The following is a 23,969-nucleotide window of genomic DNA, read 5'->3' as shown; positions in this document are numbered from 1 at the left end:
TGGAGTTAATAATATTCTTCCCTGGGCACTGCTTGACAGGTACCAAGAGACTGAGGAGAAGGGCAGCTGGCTCTCCTTATGTAAGGATAATGAAATGAACATGAAAGAATTGTGCCACAGGATTGGAGGTGCACCCAGGATTCAAAAGTCGCAGATCCCGTGAGTAGCCTGCCCATCAAAGGAATGATAACACCAGTCTCATTGGCCTGTGGTTTGTTCAATGCTGTACTCATTTTCTGACTAGCCACACACCAGTAAGAGGGAGGAAGAAAAGATCCAGGAATGGAATCCCGGAGTTATATTGCTATTCCCCCGGACAGATGTGGGAACAGGGTCTGGGCTTGGTGAAAGGAATTTGCAGTCAGACAGAATGAGCTGGGCTTCAGCTCATCAAGTCAAAGACTTTGGGGAACCCTAGCAGGGAACAAGCTACCTGTGAGGATCGTGGAGCGCCAACTGCGCTGAAGCAAAAGAAGACTCTAGGCAACTGCTCAAGATAAGGAAACTTGTTGCACACCAATTTGGAGGGAGGCAGGGGAAACTCCTTACTGGTATTGAAGGTGAGTCTGCTTTGCACCTGATCCCTTGCCTGGGCTGCGGTAGACTGTGGGTGCTTCCAGTTATCACTTGTAGTTGGGGAAGAGTGCCCTGTTGAAGAATTTACCACTTTAACACTCGATTCCTGTCCCAGGACTTACATAGTCTCCAGCTTTGTCCCCACTCGTCCTGCACTTGTAACAAGCAGCACATTCCTGATGGGTGCCCTGCTATTAGAAACCCAAGCGCAACCGCGGGTTTTTGTGTTATAGTCCGCTGACTCTTTTTGTGCCATCTGAAAGTATCAGGGAGTACTGGTACTCTGGCCAGCCTCTACTCTTCTACAGCTACACCAGTAGCTACTGGGCTAGTGGTACTCCAGTACCTGTGCCAAGACAGCAGGACCCCTTAACCGGATCCCCAATATCACCAGAGTGGCGTCCTCTCATATGAGAGGTAGGAGCTTCTGTTACTTTGCGTAGTGGGAGTGTGGGAGTACTAAGACTTTTTGATTTCATATCAACTGCTGAAGCCAAATCTCTGAAATACAAGGATTGGTACCATCTCGATAGCTCTGAAGAATTATCCTGTGCAACATGATCTGTATGCCTCAATGGTTACTGTTTATGCAGTGCTTAGCAACTAAGTTCTATAATACTGTTTGGGGTCAAAACTCTGGCCCAAAGAGCTGAAGAAACTTCTGGTTTTCATTGTGTAACATAGTTTTATATGTAGAATATTCTCCTTGTGTGTATTAAAGTACCTTTCTTTTATAAAGTAAAACATTGACTGGACATTGATATTATTGGTCGATATTACAGCGTAAACTGTATTATGAATGTCTAACCCACCTCACCTCCTTGATTAAGCCCTGGACTGCTATGACTCAAGTGCTGGAGTGGAGCACCTGGCTATCCAGTTTGGGTCCAATAATACTGTGGCCCACAGACACAGTACTATTGGACAACTCCATTTGATGTGACTGGATCCCAGTAACCCTTGACTGCCCTTGTGCCCCGGGCAACTGGTCGGCATCGGTATGTTGCTTTGTTACCAGTGTCTCATGATGCTATGTTGTGTTACTTCACCATCAGTATGAGTGTCTCATCATGGTGTGCCATATTACATATTCCCCTGTGAACGCGTTTTTTAATGCTGTAATGTTCATTTATACTGTGAGGTTCCTGCTTCCCAGAAAGTCATATCAAGCTTTACTTGGTATTTCCTGCTTTGTGGGTTTTTATGATAACATAACATGTTAATTCATCACCAGAATTACTAACTTATGATGCTGTTACATGCCATTTCATCCACTTTGTAAGTGTTTAATGATCGTAATATATGTATTAAGCTCATAATTGTGAGCATCTTCTTGTGGTTTGACAAGTTACTTCATCCCCAGTGCAAGTAATGTATGATTGTGTGACGTTGCATGCTCTGCGTGTGTCTTATGGTATGTGTAACATGTTATTTTATCCACAGTGTGGGTTTTATGATTGTGTAAAATGTTATTTTTATCTCCATTGTGTGTGTGATGTGTTAGTTCAGTGCCAATGTACATATCTTATGATGGTGAAACAAATTACTTCATCTTAAAGTGTGTCTTGTAATGGTACAGCATTCTATTTCAGCACCCTTTTTAAGTGTTTATTATAGTGTGACATGTTATTTTATCCTTTGTATGAGTGTCCCATTCAGATAATGCATTATGAAGGAGAGGAGTTGGCCTAACGGCAAGGAAGGTCGACCTCAAATCGGGGGAGCCGTGTTAGAGTCTCGGCAAAGACGCGCAGTATCCTGTGATTCTGGGCAAATCACTTAATCTCCCCATGCCTAACAAAAATGAGTGTGTCCTCATGTAACACAACTGGTGCTCGTGTAAAGCGCTCTGATACCCAATACTTTTGGGTCAAGTACATACTATATAAAACTCAGTAAAAAATAAAATGAAGGTATGACACATTATGCCATCATCAGTGTGTTATATATTCTGCTGCAACTTTACGTCACCTGAGGCATAAGTTTCTTATGATAGTGTAATATGCCACTTCATCCATCGGTCAGGTGTATTATCATAGTGTGACATGCTACATCCTCTCCAGTGAGGCTGATGCCGTGACCTTACCCTAACTCCAGTCTGTTTTAAGAGGATTTGACTGTTTATTTCTTGCTCAGAGTGCCCTCTGAGGGTGTGACATGTCAGACCATGACCACTGTAATTATCTCATTAAGTTATGATGTGTTATTTCATACACTATATGAGTCTTCAATTTGAAGTCCCATAATTATGCTGATGTGGCAAGTAATGGGCTTTTCTAGCCCAAGCGAGATTATAAGGTCTGTGAGAACAATAGTGACCCAGTGTATTTTATCCAGAGACTTTGGCTGCATTCATCCTGGTGAAAAAACCAAGTATGAAATGAGAAATAACCAAAAAGAATTGGAATTGTGAATTTCCCAGTAGTTTCGCATTTCAAAGAGGACCCTTATAGTCCACCATGTAAACTCCATCCACCCAGTGGCGTCACTAGGGGGGGGCGGGGGGTGCGGACCGCACCGGGTGACACCCTCACGGGGGATGACACCAAAGGGCCGGTCCGGTCGGTGTGGTGTGGTGCAGAGAGAAATTGAAACCAGAAACGCAATGACGCAACCTAACTATTCAGCAGGAGGTGCCTGTGCGCAGCGCGCACTGTCTCCTCCTCCGCCGCGTCTGCGCGCCTCGGCAGTGACGTCGTCACTAGAGGGGTGCAGTCAGCGATGTTGTTTTGGAATACGGGAATCCGAATCCCGCATGCGCATTGGGCCCCAAGTGCACGTGACTTAGCATCACGAGGGACGAGGAGGTGAGGAGGTCTCGTCTCAGGTCGCCACTATAATTAAATTTTATTCCAAGAACAGGAGCGGAGCCTGGTTTAAGGCTAGCCGCGGACCGAGGTAGTCCCCCCCTGTCTGCCACCAACTCAGCAGGTGAGTGGCCTATTGCATATTGCTAGCCTATTCACAGTGCCGCACCGGATGGCAAGTTCCGGAGGGCGCCATTTGTATGGAACCGAGTGCCGGGCCCGTTACTAATTTTCATTTTCACAGGTCAGGTTCCTGGAAACAAAAGAAGTCAAACAACACTGCTCACACGCTGGCGGTGCGCATTGACAGCAGGCCCGGTTCTAGAGGGTGGTCCGGGTGGGCCAGGCCCACCCAAACATGAGCCTGGCCCACCCAAACATGAGTCTTGGCCCTCGCAGTGAGGATATGAAGGCCAATAGAAAATGGGCACTTTAATTTAAAACGTTCCTCCGAACGTTGTTTTTCTTCATATTCTGGGAGAGGCGTTATTGGGCATGGGCTCGGGTTGGCTGTGTGTGCAAGTACAATAGGGGCATGGCAAAGGGAACAAATGCTTTATTTGACCCCTGAGTAACTTTTGCCTACCGTCCTGTGCTGCTGCATGGATATTTCCATTTTTGTTCAGCATTTGAGAAAAGAAGTTTGTTTGTTTATTCTGATTCACCTTTCCTGACTCCTGCAGCTGCTTATCAGATCAGGCTGTGACACAAGGAGTAGGTCAGAGAATGTGTTACTGTTTGTTTTTATTTTAAAAATCTGCACAGGCCCAGCAAGGCACATCATTATCATGGCCATGGATGCAAGGCATCAATAAAACATGTCCAGAGAACTGGTGATTAATGATCCTGCTGGAGAGCAGTCCTTTGCCTGTTGGTAGTTTTGAAATGCAGATAAACTGTATTTTATTTGGATAGCTCAGTGGGTTACTGCCTTTGTCACAGAGATTCTTGTGTTACTTGCAGTTCAAAAGTTACAATCCTAACATAGGACAGTGGCTATGAACTGTCATCAAAGAGCTGCAGACAAACATGAATGGTATAGTTAGAACTTCACTTTTTTTGCGTTACTATAAAGTTAGAAATTCCCCAGTCTTTCATTATTTTAATGTTGCTAAAAAGAGTTTGGGCCGATATACATTTTTATTAGTAAAGCCAAGCCCCAACCACTACGGTATGCTTTATATCCTGAGTTTGTGCTTCCCCAGCCCAAACCCTCTTTAAATTTACTGCCCACCAGTATGGATGACATGTGATTCCTACATCTTGTAATCCTCATTGGCTCATGTGACATTCCCTGTAGACGGAATTACATACTAGCGATAAAACCGGCTCTGTCATTGCCTTTCTGTGTTTATTTAATTAGCAATCAGGTCATTAGGGCAACTGTGGAACATATTTTAAAGTGCGTGCTAATTATATTTACTGCTATATTTAAGGTTTTAAGTTTGAAGGTGATTTTGCTAATGTTTTTTACGGGAATAATGAAAGTAGAGCTGGATGGGGCTGGGCCCGAAGGTCAGCTGTGAGATAAGGTACACAGGAGCAGGATGGTCGAAAAGTGGATAATCGGGCCTGGAAGTACTTGTGTTAAAACCTGGCCTGTTGGAATTTGAGGGTTTGCACTTACAAACGTTACTAAGGATTTTGTATTGTCCCGTTATTGCCAACTGTGTCCACTGGCGGACTCGGAGCGGAGGAGGTCCATGCGGTAAGTCGTGAGGGGGTGACACCAGGAGTTACCCGCACCGGGTGACACCAACCCTAGTGACGCCACTGCATCCACCTGAGTTAACGTAAATCGTGGTGTTGGTACTCTGGGAATCATACTTACATAGTACTGCACTGGGCACTCAAAATAAGGCTCTATGGGGCATGAATCTACGACGTTATTCCGCTGCCTTTTTCCTCGATTGGAATCACAACGCGGTTGTTACAACGACCGCGTTGTGATTCTGCATAACATTACTCCGCAAGTCGGAACAACGACTTGTGAAGGGGGGCGCTGGATGTTGGAATAGTATAATTTACTATTCCAACTCCAGTCTGTGCGGACACTAGGGAAGGTGTTGGATTTTAAATCCAACACCCCCCCCCCCCTCCGCAAGTCGTTCTTCTGACTTGCGGAGTAATGGTATGCGGAATCACAACACGGTCGTTGTAACGACCGCATTGTGATTCCAAGCGGGGATAAAGTTTTGGGGTAAATGTTGTTTACCATGGGGCATATCAGCAACAGACGGCGATTAATATCAGAAAGAGCGCTTAGCGATTTTTATTTATCGACGGCTATCGCTGGAATTTATTGCCCGGTTAGCGAGTTAATAACAACGCGTTTCTCCAGGGCGATAAAATTCCACCAATAGCAGCATTGTAGGACGGGATATCGCCAGAAATCCAGCGAAAAGTCCACAGGAATGGTGAAAACGTTGTTGATAAGCCAAGGTGCACTCAGCCTGATGATCCACCTGCCATTGGATAATGCAGGTAAGTCAGGTTTTCAGCAAACGTTAGTTTTTGGCGAAAACCGCGGTAAGCACGGATTTTAAAATCGCTAACCATGTTGTGGGCCGCCGTGTAAATATCGCGATGTGCACATAGCGATAATTTACATGGTATTCCGTGAGGGATACGCCCAGTGACACCCACTTTGCATCTCATTAGAGATGCAGAGTGAGGCGTCAGGAAAACGGCTGCTAACATGCGCTAATGCATGTTAGCATCGCCTTGTAAATAGGGCAAAAATATTATCTCCGCTTATAGATAAGGCCCTTTATAATATGCCCCTATAACTTTAAGAGAGTGCTACTCTTATATATCTTAACGGTGGTATGACAAGTTTCTCCAACTCTAGTTCAAGTGACCTATGATGGTGAGACATTGTTATTTCATCCTAAGTGCATGTTCATTGTATAGACATGATGTAATGTCATCCCTTTGGCAGGTGTCTTAAGGAAGAGTCACGTTACCTCATCTAAACTCAGATGCCTTTTGTTGGTGTGATGTAATTTTATCTTCATTGTTTTTGTTATAAAATGATGTATGCTATTTGATTTTGCTTGTGTTTTATGATGGTGTGATATGTTACTTCATCCCCAGCATACATGTCATCGGATCCTCACACATGTTATTCCACCATCCCAGGGCAGTTAAAAGAAAAATATATATTAATAAAACAGAAATATAACTAAAGACTTTGCACAGGATACACTGAACTGCAAAGAGGAAATGAGGTGAAGTGAAACTTGAATGTGTGAGTCTACTAACTGATATGTGAGTTAAAGAGAGTTGATTTTGAGGAGAAGTGTGTGTTCACCAAGAAGAACAGGAGGACACAGCAACAAAGGGAAGGGACAGCATCAGATCTTTGGCCTAGAGGGTTGACAATTGCCAGAAAGAAAACGGGTTCCAAGCTGAACTAAAGGGCCTTACAAAACCTCTAACCCCAGAGTTAGAAAAACCCACAAGTGTTCCCATGGCGATAACAACATTCTTGGCAGCAGAGGGTGATACATGGTCCATTTTCAATAAGAAAGGTTCAACTTTTGAAGGATGTTACAGTGGATAAATGTGACCAGAGTGCAACAGCAGTCTGCACCATGTACCGCTTAATTTAGAGTCTGATGGTAACAGAACATTTTCCAGTCCTTTCTGCATGTACTTAAGTGGAGAAGAATCAACACGTGGAATTTTCTACACCATAAAATCCAGCTGAAATTGTACAATTTAATATGAAACAGCGCAGCAGAGAAAGAAAGCTTCATAAGTCTTTTCCATAATTGGAAAAATAGCAGAACAATTAACATGCTATCTTGAAAAGAAAATATGTGAAATACGTGTTAATATACCACACAAAACAAATCTATAAAACATTATGGTTGGAAATCAAGTTGGCTTTATAATTTTGGTTACCTTTCATCTTTATGTGGAATTCCCCCAAATGCATTTCCAGCGCCCCCTCGATCAGGCACATATCCTGGAAAATGGAAAAACATGATTTACAGTTTAATTGAGCAGTTCCATATTTAGGCATCTTGTTTGCTTAGATATCCCTTCAACTGGAACCAATCGTACTTAATTCTAGCTCTGTTTATCAAAAGAGTATGTACTATTTTAGCACGTCAATTAATGAGTGCTGTGTATCCTTCCACGCCAAAAAGGCGTAATCCAGTTATCTATTTGTAATGCAAGTTATTTTGCTTTTGCTGTGCAGAATATAGTTCCAGACTCATATTCCTTTCATATCCAGTATGACCTAATTGTTTTCTGTTAAGATGTTGACAAGTTTTGCATCAAACTGGGTCAAACGTTGAAACTGCTAGCAAAGTTTAACACAGTTTCATGAAAAACTCATCAACATCTTAATACAAAAAAAGAGTAGCAACTTGTTTGCTAGACAGTGCAATTGTCTGGTTGTGAAATATGTATCGGGGACAAGTCTATTGATCAAACTCCACCCATTGATTTCCATTGGCTTTTTTTCTTGTTAATTTCGATCGATAAACAAAAAGGAAAAAATTGCTTGCATCATTTTGTAGCCAGGCACATGCCTGGTGTGCATGCCTACAAAATGCCACGCCTGGCCGCATAGGCTTTTTCTTCCCTATTTATTAGCGACATGGTATCAAGGATGCTGTAAAACGTGGCTAAAACCATTGGCAAAGCCAATAGGTCGCAAGGGTGCGACTTAATGCATTTGCCAATGCTTGTTAATTAAAGTGTATGGGAAGATTGACTAGTTTTGTTTCTTTAAAAAAATGTAAACAGATTTTTATTGTTTTATTAAACAAGAGTATAGTTCACAGGTAATCATGCATAGTCATGTAATAGCACTTAAGTGTCGTTAGTCACCCTATGGGCAGATTCATCCCTCCCTTATCGTGGTTCAGTGGGAAAAGGCATAACATATACATATATATGGTTCCATCGTAGCCACATGATTGTACTCCCGCAGCTATTTTACACGATCTGTCTAAACAAGAGGTCATCAATGTCTAAGGTGCTATCAAACATTGCAGGTAATAAAACTCTGCCTCCCCCCCCCCCCCCATCTTTCCCCTCTCCCCCCCTGGGCATGCCATGACTGAGTCAGTCTATAAATGTCAACATAGGAAATGGTACATGTTATCGACCCATGGCGATATGTATTGTCTAAGCTTTAAGGGCTCCCTCTGGTGTCTCTACGCCAGTGAATACATCTGGATCGAGAGCGGGACTCACTACATCGGATGGTTATGTATATTATGTTTATGTTATGTTATATGTTATGGTACTATCATATACGATCTCAGGGGGTAACTGATGTCTTCTCAGTTTTGTTTCTTTAACATGAATATTTATGTGCTATATAACGAGTTATATTACATGTCATATTTCAAATAGCATGCCTAATCCCACAATTGCCTTTTAATTTACTCACACTGCAAGGCTTGACTCGCTATTTCATAATGTATGGATCCCAGACTAATACTCTTATTTCATGAAGTATACAAAATTAGATGCTGATATTTATATAGACACCACCATTTTAGACTGCCCTGCATTTCGAGGAATTTACAAAATGGAGCTTCCTAAAACAGACACACACCCACACATGCAATATATATATATATATACATTGCATGTACTGCAGCATAAGTACAGTAAGGCCTTATACAAATGGCTGGGGACGGGTGAGTTATTGACTGCACTCAGTAAATACCATCCCCTTGGATATCATAACAAGTGCTTTAGAGTAGTAATAGACATAAAAGTTATGTTAAATTGTGGATGACCTGTCGATGAACTAGGGCTTTCTCCTTTATGTATTGACCAGTTGCTGGATGGAAGCTTGGGGGAGGGAGCGGGTGGGGAAGTTTCGATACTCAAGTTGGTAAATTGCCTATCATGTTATTGTTATGTACTTTTTGCTACTTCAATCCAATACCTGGCACGCTGTAACATATTACCACTGTTGCGGTTGGGTCTGGAGCCGCGTGTTTTGTACTTGTACTGATTTTTGGTATAATGTACATGCTGTCATGCTTGTTGAAAGGGCAATAAAATATTTTAATTTGTTTTAAAAAAAGTGCTTTAGAGAGAGAGGTGGAATTTATCGCACCCCATAAAACCTGCCATTTCAGGGTTTGGAATTTGTTGAATGTGAAAAAAGTGCACCTATTTGACTTTTTGGGGCAATAGCGTAGATTTTGCTGCTTACTACATCAAAATCCGAACGTTTTGGTAAATACCGGGCCTTCTTCCCCTTAGTTGAGTCCAGCAGGTTCGACCTGCCAAAAGTTAACAGAGGGTGCGAACTTATCTCCTCAGGGATCACAATTTTATTGTCATGTTGCATACATGTCCGATCTGATTCCTAATACCCTCAGTGCCTGTGCTGTGACATAATACGCATATTTTAATCCACTCAGTGGTCACACTTTTTATATCAAAGTAATAATATGACAGTATTAATGTTGAGCTTAATAACGGAGGGTTGCATCTTTATTATTCTTACCGATTAATACTGGCTTTTTATTTGACCTCTGAAAGTTGAAAGGTTGAGTGCCCCCACCATAACTTTATAACTTTCAGGTTATGCGCAAACCTCATCAGCAGACATGAATATACTACGCATTCCGTTGCAACGCATGCCTTTACCACGCATGCGTTACAACGGATTTTTTTTTCTACGTATAGCCTTTACCTCAATTTTTCCTTTACCCCGCTTTTTCTTTTTTGGGGGGGAGACCCCCCCAAGCCCTCTTTTTTCTTTTTTTTGCCTTTTTCTCACGTCTTCGCCGACACTAAAAAAGGACTGACGCATTTTTTTCAGATGAGGAAGAAGACGTTCCGTGAGGACGTTGCTTGCGTGGTAAAGACGGTCGTGGAAGCAATACACGTTGTGAAGACGTTTACGAGGTAAATGTACCGTTGTAAACGTAACGCGTAGAAAAGCCTTCGTGGTAAAGGCTGTTTCCCGCAGACATTAGACCCTTGAAGCTATCTGAGAGTGTGTTCTGATAATAAGAAATAATTTTCATTTCCTGTGTTTCTTAAATATGTGTTTCATGTCATTTAAGTTTTTCCCGTGTTTAGATAAAAGCAGGGCTTTGCACATTTTCCAGTAGTATTTCGTGGACCTCCCAGATTGTGGGCAGGATAGCATGCATGAGAAATCTCTGTTTGTATTGCATGCTCAGGTTTCAGTTCCATGAGGTATACATTTACAAGATGCTATAGTTTTGCATTTGGCACTACATTTTGCACATAGCAGCCAACATGCAGTTAAGCAGCTGCCCTAATGAGGTTTTATGTAAGGCTGCTGCCCTGCTTGGGCAATGCCATCATGTTTGAACCACAAAGAATCAAAATCACTCCTGGGTTCTAAGACATCTACTGTACAAAATAAAAAAAAAATAGAAAAATATACAAAAATGTATAATTTATTAATTTGTAATAAAACAAACATATCCATACAGATATATTTATTAGTATAAAGATGCAAAAATTAATCATCATACGGAAGAATGGTCATATATATTTATCACATCTATTTTGGTTTTATGGCTCTTTCTCATCATTAAATGTTGAATAAATTCACAGCCCTTACTTCGTTTTAATAATGTGAGGAGAGCTATGCGTCTACGGTGCTCGTCGACATGTTTCAGTGGTATCTCTAGGAGTTTTTTCCTTTTTGTCTCTAGAGACCCTATTCCCCTTGGTTGAGAGGGGAATTTTGTTATTTTGTGAGCATGTTGGAACCACTACAATGGCACCCACTTCTATTCTCTGAGTACAGCAGATATTGCTCTGTGTAATATCTTCAATAATGTAATGGTCTGCAACTTTGTGCATAAAATCTAAAATGCATGTGAGTGCGCGTGTCCAGATATCTGTGAGCAGATATATGCACTTACATGTATGCAACTCTATGTATAAATTATGATGCATTAATGAAAACATGACATGATACTTCCGTGCAGTTATAAATGTGTTTATGGCCAAAAGTGGGAATGTGGAAATAATATACGGAAATGTCAATACTATCATGAAAATCTTTACTTATAAATGCCTCTTATTACTTCCAAAACCATTTAAAAACAAATGGGATGCGATGTTGATAAGTTTTGTTTTTAAACAAATGCTCAGATAAGAGATGGATTTGAATTACAACCATGAAAAGGTCTCTTGTAAGAATTTTTAGAGGCACCAATTAGGCCTTGTAATACTCCAGAGGGCAATAACCCATCTGTAATTAGATGAAAAGGATTCCTTGATGATGTAATCTTCCGTTTTTAGGACCTTAGCAGAACACTGGAAAATTCCTTTAATATTGGGGCAGATGTTCAAACTACGAATGGGCTGGATAGTCTTGTAGCCGCCATGAGGAATCCTGGTAGGTATCCACCACGCTTTGTTTCCCTATATGAGCCTTTCATATCAGGCATTCATTCAGCCTTTCCCTTTCTTACTGGTTTGAGTCTCGCTGACCCCATGTCAGTTTTTGAGTTTAGGGTAGCTACTTTGTTGTAAGAATTTTGCAGACCCCTTTACTACTGCCATTGCTCTGGCTAGTATAATGTGCAGCTCAAGATAGGGAATTACTGTATCCTATCTTCAGGTGTCTAGCCTTATATTCACTTGCTGATACACATTTTAAACATTTGTGGTCAGTTTTGACGTTGTATTTGTTTTATTTTTATCTTTAGTTTATGAGTCAGAAATATTTCTAAAATGTCAATGAGTGATCTGAATAGAAAACATATCAACATAAGTGTGCCTATTCCAAGTTAACTTACAAAATAGGAGGAAACCTTATGTACATAGCAAAATGAATGTGTATATATTAAACATTTGAGGATGGAGCCTAACTTTCTTCCAGTAGCTGTTTCTGGACATCTATCTGCTAAGCTATGTCCAATCAATGATGGCTGGGGGGTAGTTTCTTAAAGTGACCCAGCATACTGCAGCGTCTGAGCTATTACAACAAATGCTTAGTAAAAAATATTTTTTGTCAGGGGACTCAAACATGACAAGCAACAATGACCATGAGAGCTACTGCAATCCATAAATCTGGAGCTCATTTTGTGAGAGTTCTTTCATAGTAAATTAGTCACAACCTCTTATGCAGAATTTGGAATTTAGCCTTATTTCCAGTAAAATTTGTATGACATAAGATTATTTGAGACTCATGATGACAGAGGCGCCTCCAAAAATGAGGTAGGATTAAAAAGCGTGTATGATAATTGATAGTAGGAAGAGACAAACATCTGCAAAAGTGACTTCCTCCTATCCCACATAGTCCCTTGAGGATTGCGGAATATACCTCAGTGTACTCAGCCAAATCATGCTTTGATGTTCTGCTATGCAATACTAGAGCCAGTTCCATACACATTTCAAAGGAATTTCCTTGCTAATGGAATATAGATATGTAACATTTTAATCAATAGTAAGATCCAGTCAAACGCAAGAATATGTTGGTGTAAACATACCTCTTTCATGACATACAATGTCAAATAGAAAGAAAATAATTTTAGCCTAGTTTTGTGTGTTATTTTTATATTATAGAGGGCGTAATAATGATAGGGCTGCTGTGTTTGATCATCTCCCGTGTTTCATAAAGGTAAACACAGTACCTCAGTGCACTCCTGGAAATTCTTGTAAAGTTCGACCAGGCTTTCTCTTGATGCTTTCGTCGATGGCGACAGCGAAAAGGCATGTTTCATGTTACATGCCCCATCACGCAGCCTCCACTGGATGCAGTAAGCCTCGAACAGTTCTTCTATCTGCAATACACATGAAGTAACACATCTTTTTATTCTTTAAATATCGCTAAATATAGTGTTATTGGTGTACTATGAAATATTGAACATCCGTCTTAAAAAATATGGTGAGGTTGTCCACCCTTCACTCCTTAGAATAATGCACACATTTGTATCAAAACCTTTGATCAAAACATATGATCGCACATTACCACTTTGTACTATGTCGATCCTTTGCCCACATCCTTCCTTTGTAGAATTAAACATTTTCTTTTATCAAGGTATACATTACTATAAAAGTATATGAAAAAATGTGTTCATTAGTTCATTGTGATCCTGCTAGGTGATTCTCCCACATGCACCGTCAGAGCTTAGTAAAGGAAAAGGAATATCGAATAGCAAGACCTGATTTTAGGAGGAGAATCAGTTAATTCACAAAACACAGTTGAAAAATGTAGGTTGCAACTACTCTATGGAAATCCATTAACAAATGTTCCAAAGCATTGCTTGCTGTTGTTCCCAGTCTAATTTAACCTGCCTGTGGTGACATTTATCTCTGTGAATGATTATAGTTTAAAAAGCATTGAGCACCAGTTACCTCTTGACTTCCAGCAGCTATGTCATGTTATTAGTATTTGTATTACAAACATCTGACTTTGGTTTTAACTGTTAGTGTACTTTGCTGACATTTATATGGCTACTTACATCTTTATGCTGTCTTGAACTGCCTTCATGCATCACACTGGGTTGTCAAGCCAAGTATGTAGCCACCCAACACTCAGATATATGGGATGGGATCTGAGGCTGATGTGATTGATTGCGGTGTATTATCTGAGGTTGATGTGATTGTGGTGTATTATTTAAGTGGTGCCATGTAAAATATGTTTGTAATCTTGAGTGGGGGGTATATGTAACGTACATGTCTTGGAGGCTCATTCACTCCATATGATTGATCTTGAACACAGCAAATGTACACATATTTGTTTATGACATTTGCTTGCAAAGGTCAATGCTACTTGAGCGGTCCTGAGTGGTCGCTTCCAGTATTTGTGTGTGGATTATGGATGGTACTCAGTGGGTGTTGAGTCATAATTTAGGAAATGCATCCATTATCTGTATTTACTAGGTATCTGCGCGGCTAGGGAGACCTAGGGTAGTGAGTGCTGGGGGTGTGGAGTTGAGCATGATAAATTCATGGTGCTATTGGTTGGCCTTGGGACCTGTGGTATTTTGGCTATTGTATGGAGGGTGCACAACAGTATTGAGCTTGATGCCAGGGGCAGCAAGCATCCCAGAGGTGCCCACTGTCTTCCTGAGCTCCAGCGTTCCGAGGCTGCCTTAAAGCTAATACCTAAATATATAAACACATTTCCAATTATAAAAAGTGTAAGGGATAATGACTATAGATAGGCTTTCCAATTTTCAGTTTCTATTTTTGGTCAATTCTGGTGGGGGTTTTTCAGTGTTATCAAGGGATTTCAATACCTTAAAAAACAGTGGTTATCAGTGGTTACAGATTTTCGCACCATTAAAAGCAACAGAAACAGAGTTTTCCGGTGTTTATGGAATGTTTTGTTTTTCTTATTGCTTGCTTTATGCACTGATAGCGCATGGTATATAGACAATGTACGTTTAGTGTATATGAGGTACAAATACATTTTTCCAAATTTAACTTATACTTCTTCAATAAGTCTTTGGTCATGTATGCTCACTCTTTCCTTCCTATGTAAACTTTTTTTCTGTGAAAGGCCCTCTCAACATTGGCACTTGAGACGGGCAACGCCAAAACAGACAGTACACAATTTGTTAATTCTGACCATTGACGTAGCTTTCCATGCCAATACTGGTGCACTTAAAGATAGCAATTCTCTGGGCTGGTTCTGCAACATTTGCGTTGAACTGGGTGCTTATGCCCTCAGAGTTATTGAAGCTGTCAAAAATGAAGCAGCACTTTTGAAACTATAGAGGAAATTCCCCTGTACGGAAGGGATCTAGAGCTTGTACAGAGTATCCCAGTGAGGTTTCATGGACTTCAAATGCCATGGTTGGTGAAGAGACATTTCTATGCATCATTGCAAGCCATTTTCCATGCATTGTAAAATAAAAGTTCCCGAATTGTTATTCAACATTGCTTTGCTTACCAAGTGGCAAGCACTTTAACATCGAACATGTTGTAGTGCCAAAGTCACTAAAGGTGTCGCCCAGCCTACTCTTAAGGAGATGTTTCACATGTACACCAATTATGCTGAACACTTGGCAGACAATGGTGTTTCAGACTCTAGTTTTTTTTTATTATGTCCACTACAGCAGTTATATTTTACTGTAACAATTCAGTAGAGTGTACTTTTTTCACATCACTATCAATATGCGACCAAAGATCCTCACATTTCTTGCCTTTGGCATCATCCCTCAGCAAAACTTCTGTAAACGGTTGCCACATGGATAATATAGCATTCATAGCCTCTTGGACTGAGAACCAACATCTAAGTGACACAGATGGGATGACTCTTTCTTTGATGCCACACAAAGCGCAAAATGAGAAATATTTGCATTTTAGTTCCTGTGCATAAGAAAACAGTGCACCAGAATGGACTAAGATATCAATAGCATTCTTCATTACCTCTGAAGATTGCAACGATGCTTTTAGCATACCATCTAACAAGGGCAAGGATCTCTTGCAGGGAAGAACTTCAGCTCAGTTATCGATTTTGACAGGTCATCACACAACCTTTTCATATACGTAGCTGAATCACTGCAAATACAAACAATATCACTCCAATCTTTGTTGAACTTGGAAAAAACCCTTTTGCAGAGCATTCCAAGTGACAATGCGTTCCATGTTTTCCAAAAGTCTGGTGTCATGTTTTCACCACTATCCCAGATGCTTGGTGATAGCACTCTTTTCACCTATACTTGTCACTATACCTTGCATTGAATGTTTAAAGCCTGATGTGTTGGCAATTCACCTACTATCAATACTGACTCACTAGAAACTGGGGGCTAATGTATCAAGGGGTTTTACCCATTCTCTGTGGGTAAATGTGATGACACATATTAGCAAAGAATCCCAGCCATTTTACCTATCAGTGAAAGAATCAAACGCAGCCAAAATAGCAAATATGATTTTGATATTTCCTGATTCTCTACAGTTTATAAAATAATTAAACAAGACCTAAAACATGCTTCTAACCTGCTGTATCTTTAGACCAAAGACCACAAAACTGAAAAAAGGAAGAAGAAACCATATCTTAGTGGCATCCCTAAGCAACAAAACTCAAGCAGAATAATGTTAGCCCAGTCTTTTTTACTTCTTGCTTGTATAATAAAGTTACATTGTATTGGCCCAGTCAGGAAGAAAAAAATGACTCTTTCGCTCTCTTTATTTCTTTTAATGGCATTTAGTTTATGGTTCTGCAGGTGTTTTTTCAGTGTTTATATGTTTTCACTGGTGAGGGCTATTTCTCTTTCAGCTGTGTTTTATCAGTTATTATAGATTTGAACCTAAAGCCGGACAGCCTACCTATAGACTATCATAGGATGGCAGCAACTGAGAAAGGCACTTAAGAGTATTCTGCCTTGGATGAATATCCTCCATGTAATATCATTGAAATTAGCTCCAGAGCTGATGGAAAGAGGTCAGTAACCTGGGACAATATCACAGGGATTCAATCTGTTGGCTACCCAAAGCCCTAGTATGATGTTAGAAGATTTTGCTTTTGTAAGGGCCCACAGGTGACATGGGATGCCCTGACTATGGCAAGTGAGTGAATGCTAGTAGCAAGCATCTGCTTCCAGAGGTCTGTAGGATTCTCTAATCATTTAGAAAGGCTTCATTTGGGACTGCATTTCAATGGTGTCTGGAAGTTTTCACCAACCTAAAGCAATCCTTACTTTTTGGAAAGGACCCAGATCTAATGTATGCTAGCCAGCAGCTAGTGATAGGGCTAGAGAAGTATCAGCAATTTCCCTGTCCTGTTAGTCCAGCCTGACAGAGGTTTCTACTGTGGGTGAGCATTTGATTCCTCCCCTGCTCTCTGAGAGTTGGGTTGTAGCAGAGTAAGACTAGTGGCCAGGAGAAGAGTACTATTGGTTGCAAACGATGTCCTGATCTTAGGTTATCAATAGAGAAGCCATCTGTCTTAGAAGGTTTTTAAGTCTGTACTGGGTGCTCGGAGTTTATGCCCAATTCACTTAAACTAAGGGGTTAAGGGCTTGGCACCATTGGCCAACAGTAGCCCCACTGTGTGTGTGCAACCCCACTGGGATACTATATTGATATGAAATGCAATTTATGTCCTTGGAGATCATGAATGTCCTTCACAGGCTCCTAGGGTCTTGACATGCCCCATGTCCAGTGGGCCGAGGCCAGCAGCAGAGGAAAGAACAATTGAGTTATCTTTGATATCAAAGTCATCCCAAATAGTTTCAAACTTAGGGGACTGCCTAGAAACAATGAAATTACTCCCCCCTCCCCTTTTGCAACAAACTCTGGGGTTGGTGGGTAGAGGGTAATAGGGGGCAACTTTATATCAGTACCTCTAAAGCTAGCCCCTTTCTTGGAAATCTGGGGATTTTCTGCTTTATCTTTTGTGCCCACCTCCACGAATTTGTCGATCAAAACTTAAAGCTGGAATACAAGGAAATTTGCAGTTATGTGCACCTCCAAAGTGTAAGAGAGCAATTCAGATTATGTTCCAATCCTGGATCTCACTGCTAACGATGAACCACTGTTGATGTTTAGTTCCAGGGATAGTGATTTGACTGAAATGGAAATCAATGTCAGAGAAATGTTCAGATAGCAGAAACATTTCTGTCACGTTAAGTAGCAATAAATCAACAGCCACATGGGCATGATATTGCAGCCTCCAGTTTTATCAGCCCATTGCACCACAAAGCACTTGTGTCTCTATGGCTGGATGGAGAACCACTGTGTCTGAGAGTGAGGGACCCGCTGAGAGCTGTTTCTCTTCCAAGCAACAAAACATGCAAAAGGTGATGGACGGAATGCTTGCAATAAGTCTAACCAGTGGCAATCGCGTTGGTAGCATTCCAACCTTTCGCTCTTTTGACCCATAATGCCACCTCAGATTAGACCCAGCCATATGCAAATAAGTCTTGGTCCTGCTGCAATAGATATATGCCAGTCGAGTGAAATGCCAAACCAGGTCCTCTGTGAACCAGAATACAAGCAACCCAAGACCGATTCATTTGGGGATAGATTTGTTTCAGTGGCACGATGAGCAAGGGATCCACGCCTGGTCATACCATTGGTCACTTAAGGCATTACATCAAACACACAAAAGGTGATAGGAGGAATTCTTGTTAAAAGTTTAATCACTGGCAATTGCTCGGGTAGCATTCCAACCTATCGCTCTATTTTTCCACGTCCGGCCACCTCAGATTAGACCTAGATATATGTGAATCCGTCTTGGTCCTTCTCCAATAGGAACAATCCAGTCCAAACTGCCAAGATAGGTTCTCTCTGATTGGGAAACCCAGGCAAGCAACCCAAGACAGCCTTCTGTCTGACTGGGCCCTGTTAGTCTTCCAAGCAACACACGCCCACATCTTTTAAACTGTTCACTTTACAAGTAGAAGGATTCAGCATGAAGTGGTAAAGTGGGGCTATTTGTGAAAGGGCAAAGATCTCTGGGAATGGAAGGAAAGGTATAGAAGGGCAGTTGAGGCAAAACATGGACTCACTCCTTTCTCAAGGAGGAAACTTCAATAAGAAAGGGTTTCTTGGATTTGTGATTTGTGGTATACACATGCATGAAAACTTGTTTTATTTAGTGCTTCATACCATATTTTTGTACCTTCCAAGCACTGTCGGTGAACAGGTTTGATTGACAGTTTAACAGTACAGGATTTACCATGGAAGGCTTATTGTCTTCAACAGGGTTCAAACTTATCAAACTTCTGTCTTGTATGTAGGGCCCTTGCTTCCATAAAGTAACTTTGGGTGCCTCTTGGAGATTGCTCGACATTGCAATAAAAGGCCAGGAAAATTGCCTTTTTATATTAAAGGAGGAACAGCGCTCCAGAGGAAAAATGTAACATTCCTGGAGCAGCAAACACCTTTTTACCTGGCTGAAGTTGACAGGGCATGTAAGCAGTGCACAGTTGACTCAGTGAGTCGTCTTACTGGCACGGTCCCCCTTCTTTTAGGATTAGGGGCCTCTAATATGCCACTTATACAAGTTATGAGTATCCTGTCGCACATAACCAGAACAGGACAAAGGCAAAGACTTTCAGCGAATCCCTGGTTTGTTTGCATGCTGAAGGAAGGGAAACAGTCAGTCCCATTGCAGGCACATTGGAGCACACACAAACTCTTCTCCAGCCTTGTCCTTGCTTGTTAGGTTGAGCCTGGGCAGCGCATGCGCTGCTCTGTGAGGCATGCTGTATTGAGGTAGGGACTTGAAGCTCTGCCCACACTCCGCCCACATTTTTCGTTGGCTTGTGTCATTGTCCACTGTAAACTGTGGCTGTTCAATTGTCAAAAGGCTTAGTAGTCCCTCCTTAGTACCTCCTTGTCTCAATTTGTAACCTCCCATGGCGATTACCCCAGGGGCGGCTCCTTCACGTGGGTGGAGGAGCGTCGCCCCACTGCTTTCTCGCAGGGCGAGAAGCAGACACCTAAAATGGTATTATGAATACCATTTTATGTTTCTGCTTCTCGCACTGCGAGAAAGTAGAAGGCAGGGTTTGGTTGGGGGGTTTTTCAGGTGGGTGGGCGGTCCTGCTCTAGGCAGGGGAGGAGTGGCTTGCCCACTGTTGTGGGTGCTGACTGTTTGGTCGGCCCAAGGGCTGACCAAACCAGTCATGCAGTCTCTGCATTTTCTCTATGTGGGCTGCAGCCTACATAGAGAAAATGGCCTCCCCATAGACGCCTGTGGGGTCGGCGTCCCAACCAATCACAACGCTGCCATTATAGCGCTGGGATTGGCTTTGGGGAGGGGAGGGAGGCTGCCTGCTTCCTGTGTGGAGAGGAGAGAGGAGATGCGACGCGGGACCAGAGGTAAAGGTAAGTTTAATTTTGTTACTCCCCGTGCGACCCCCTCCCCGTGCGACCCCCCCCTGCACACCCACCCACGATTCATGCAGCTGCGAGTGGATGCCCCCTGTCACATGTGTTGTTGCTCAGTAGGCTTTAATTACAGCCCTTGAGCACTATTTTCTCAAGTAGCCTTATCCTGCCTTCTGTTGCAGAGTCTGAGCTATTGGCATTGTAAATGACAATGCCTTTTATTTATCTGTTTTAAAAACAACACATTAGTAAAAGGCATTGCCATTTACCATGCCAATAGCTCAGACTCTCATAAATGCGAGACCTATTGCATTGCAAATGCTTGTTTTTCTTTCATCGTCGATGACCTTTTCTAATTTATTTCTTAACTCAAAAGGCATGATTTTGTTCCCAGGGCAATGGATTGCATTATGAGGCCTCCTCGGATTTGCTAATCATCATTAGCACATTGAATTGATGGTATGAATATTTCCAAATACGCATATTTTAAGGATTAGCGTTTTTGTACAAAAAGGGTTATAAAAAACTCCATATGCGCGTTGCGTGGGCTGAAACATTTACCAGCACAAATTTGAACCAAACAATGGCACGATTACTGAGACTTTCGGAAAAGAACGTTTCCAGCTTGTCGTGGAGACATTGCTTGTCGGCCATGACCCTTCCACATTGTTAAAAAATAATGTCGGTTTTCACATTTGACCTTTACTTTTCAAACGAATTCTACTATTTAAAAGTTATTTTTATACAATACATTTTTGTTAAAACGTAAAAACACATGTGCCATCCCCAGGACAGATTTAAGCGATCAAAGAGTAAATGACAGCAGAATTCTGTGTTCTCTGAATCCGTTTGCTTGGAAGGGGAGTTCAGCCTGTTTTGCCAACATTTGCTGTTAATAAGACAGGCCTGAGAGCCGAAGACAGAACACAATAATCATGTCTGCCCCGCGTGACCTCCAACACGTCAAGTAATGTATGACGCAGCTAGTATTGCTCAGCCGAGCTCCTCTTCTAGCACTCGGGATGCCTCAATTAATTAAAAGACAATTTCATTATTTTTTTATAATATTCTTTTTTATTGCTTCATCTGACCCTTAGCGTCCGTGCAGCTATCCCTGAAAACAAGGCCAACAAAAGCAGCTGCTTTGCACTCCCCAGGCTTTTAGCCACTTACACAAACACAGGGTTGGACTGGCCTACAGGGAGGGCAATATGGCAGGGAAGAAGGGCTGGGCTGATAGAGCAGCGTGTGGGTCGTTTTTTTGTTGTTTTTTTAAAACTGTTTTTAGGCCTGTTTTATGGCCTGGTTGACTGGATTTTATTGTTGATTTCTCTACTATTCCCACAATCACTGCCTGCAGAAAGTTCAAAAGCTTGCAGTCACCCATGATTGCAGAACACCTATACCGTGTCTCTGTACAACTTTAAAACTGCCCGATTGGCAGATGTGGACACTTTTGTTAGCTATCTGACTCACTAATGGGACCACTTTGGTGCCCGGGCATATTTACTGTTCTATACAGACCGGACATAAGCAGAAGGTTAAGGTGTCCAAGCAGGGCCAGCTTTAGGGCAGTGAGACCGGTGCGGTCGCACTGGGCGCTGACCTGCAGGGGGGCACTGACATCAGGGGGGCGCTCTATTTAGCAGTAACCTAGGATTTAAAAGCACCTGCTGCAGGGTTCCTATAATAAAACTGTCATGATAACTCTTGGGGTTAATATTCCTGCTAGAGAGAGAGATGGCAGTTTTGATTCGCTATAAAATAGCGCAGAGGGTTAATATGCCTGCTGCAAAGAACAGATCTGGATTTTATGTGGATAGCTGAGTGGATTAGTAAAGCCAGCCTTAACCATCGCTTTAAAACAAGTGTAATGCATTTGAGAGTGGGGCTATGGAGAGATGAGGGGCCCTTCTGCAGGGTGACAGAGAGGAAATCTGAGAAGGAGGTCTTATGGGGGGAGCCAAAAAAGATTGTAACACCGGGCGCCACCAGCGCTAAAGCAGACCCTGTGTCCAAGCAGAGGACGATGGGCATTGCTTCAACGAAAGGGGCTTGTGTAACACCCAGTGCTTACTTTGAAAAAAGATAAGTTCAGGGGCCCAATGTTTTTCTTATGAATGCTTGAGAGAAGAGGAAGTTTCAGCACAGGAGAGGGCTAATACCAACCGATAACATATACCAGAGGGTCAGGAGCAGATTTTCCTGTCAGTGTTCGTAAAGCCACCATAAATTCTTTGAAGTTGTTTTCAGAATCCTAAGGGGCATATTCTCAAGGATGTATCGCCGAGTTATCGGCAATTTATTGCAGCCAAAGTCGTGATAAATTTATTGCCCCATTCACAAGCTGGTGCAAACACCCGATATCACCAGTTTACCTGCGATAGCAGCTGCAAAAAACATCGCCACAGATGAGCCCGGCAACTATCGCTAATGAGATGCAGAGTAGGCGTTCCCGAGCAAAAAGCAGCGACAACACCACACCGCAACATTCTCAATGACCAGCCAGATCGGCGATAAGACCACAAAACAGGCGATAAGGCGCGTTGGCAGCAGGAAATTAACACCTGCTCTGACCTGGTGCAAAGTCGGACGACAACCTGCACCAGAAAATGGAGCCCAGCCCACAGCCGCACCTGAAGGACAACAGATGCCATGGAGCTACTCATCATGCAGCTCGGAGCCCCAACAGGGCCACAACACCCATCGCAACCACCCCCAGGCCCGCCACCCCCCCCGGACACCCACCCCACCCCCCGGACCACCACAGAGGCAGCGCAGATAAAGACAGCGGACCTTCTAGAAACTGACCTGCCTCACAGACTTAACACTAGAGAATGTCATTGCCCACTACAGACTCAAAAGGACAACCATCCTCCGCATCCTCAACATCATTGACCACAGGCTGATGGTACCAACACAGTGGACAACCAACATCCCACCTTATACAAAGCTGCTGGCTGTGCTGCACCTGTTGGGCTCTGGGACATTCCAACCAGAGTCGGAGGAGTCTCACAGCCAGCCCTATCCAAGTTCCTCACACCTGTCTTGGATTCCATCATCAGCTTGGTACCCCAGTACCTATACTTCCCCCACACTGCACAAGAACAGCTGGAAACCAAGCAAGGCTTCTACGCCATAGCTGGATTCCCTCACGTGTTGGGGGCAATTGACTGCACACATGTCCTACTTGTGCCCCCTGCTGACACTAAACGAAATTACCGCAACAGAAAGCACACACATTCCATCAATGTGCAGGCAATAGTGGACCACCGGGGACTCTTCACCAATGTCGGTGCCAACTACCCAGGCAGTGTGCATGATTCATACATCTTCCGACAGTCCATCATCAACCGGCACTTCCAGGATGGCACCTACGGAAATGCAGTGCTCGTTGGTAAGTACCAAATGAACACACCACACACCTCAACTCCACAATCATGCAACTCACAACTCTGGGAATGCACAGATTACAAACTCACATACAACATGCCAAACAACATGCCCACCCACCATACATGACAGCACAACGTACTGCGATAACCTGGGCTAGCCATGTACATGAGCCTTCAACGGCATGGCACCTCAGCCACACAATAGCAGAATGTGGGGAGAGGTGGGAACCAGGCATGTGCGAAGGAGGCAAGTGACCCATGTATGAGAATGCACACAATGCCAAGTGTGGCGTGGACGTGCTGAACAGACTGCAGTATGCAGACCACAGACATAGCCATGTCGACATATACTGCTGGTGTTGGTAGTGTTGTGGACAGTGGACGCAACCATGTTAGCCCAGCCAGTGGGGAAGATCTCGGA

At 42.6% G+C, this 23,969-nt stretch overlaps 1 protein-coding gene across 3 annotated transcripts in view; it reads right to left on the bottom strand.

Annotated features, from left to right (window-relative positions):
• RIPOR3 (RIPOR family member 3) overlaps nt 1–23,969 on the bottom strand; it is a 456,892-nt gene that overhangs the window by 195,210 nt on the left and 237,713 nt on the right. For all 3 annotated transcript variants that reach the window (XM_085619148.1, XM_085619147.1, XM_085619149.1), the window contains 2 exons: nt 12,998–13,147; nt 7,293–7,356 (listed from right to left, as the gene is read on the bottom strand). In XM_085619148.1, coding sequence (XP_085475274.1) covers nt 7,293–7,356; nt 12,998–13,147 — 214 coding nt within the window. The remainder of the gene's footprint in view (nt 1–7,292; nt 7,357–12,997; nt 13,148–23,969) is intronic.

Source organism: Triturus cristatus, chromosome 7 (genome assembly GCF_964204655.1).
Source record: "Triturus cristatus chromosome 7, aTriCri1.1, whole genome shotgun sequence".
NCBI lineage: Eukaryota > Metazoa > Chordata > Amphibia > Caudata > Salamandridae > Triturus > Triturus cristatus.
This window is presented reverse-complemented; position numbering and strand designations above follow the sequence as displayed.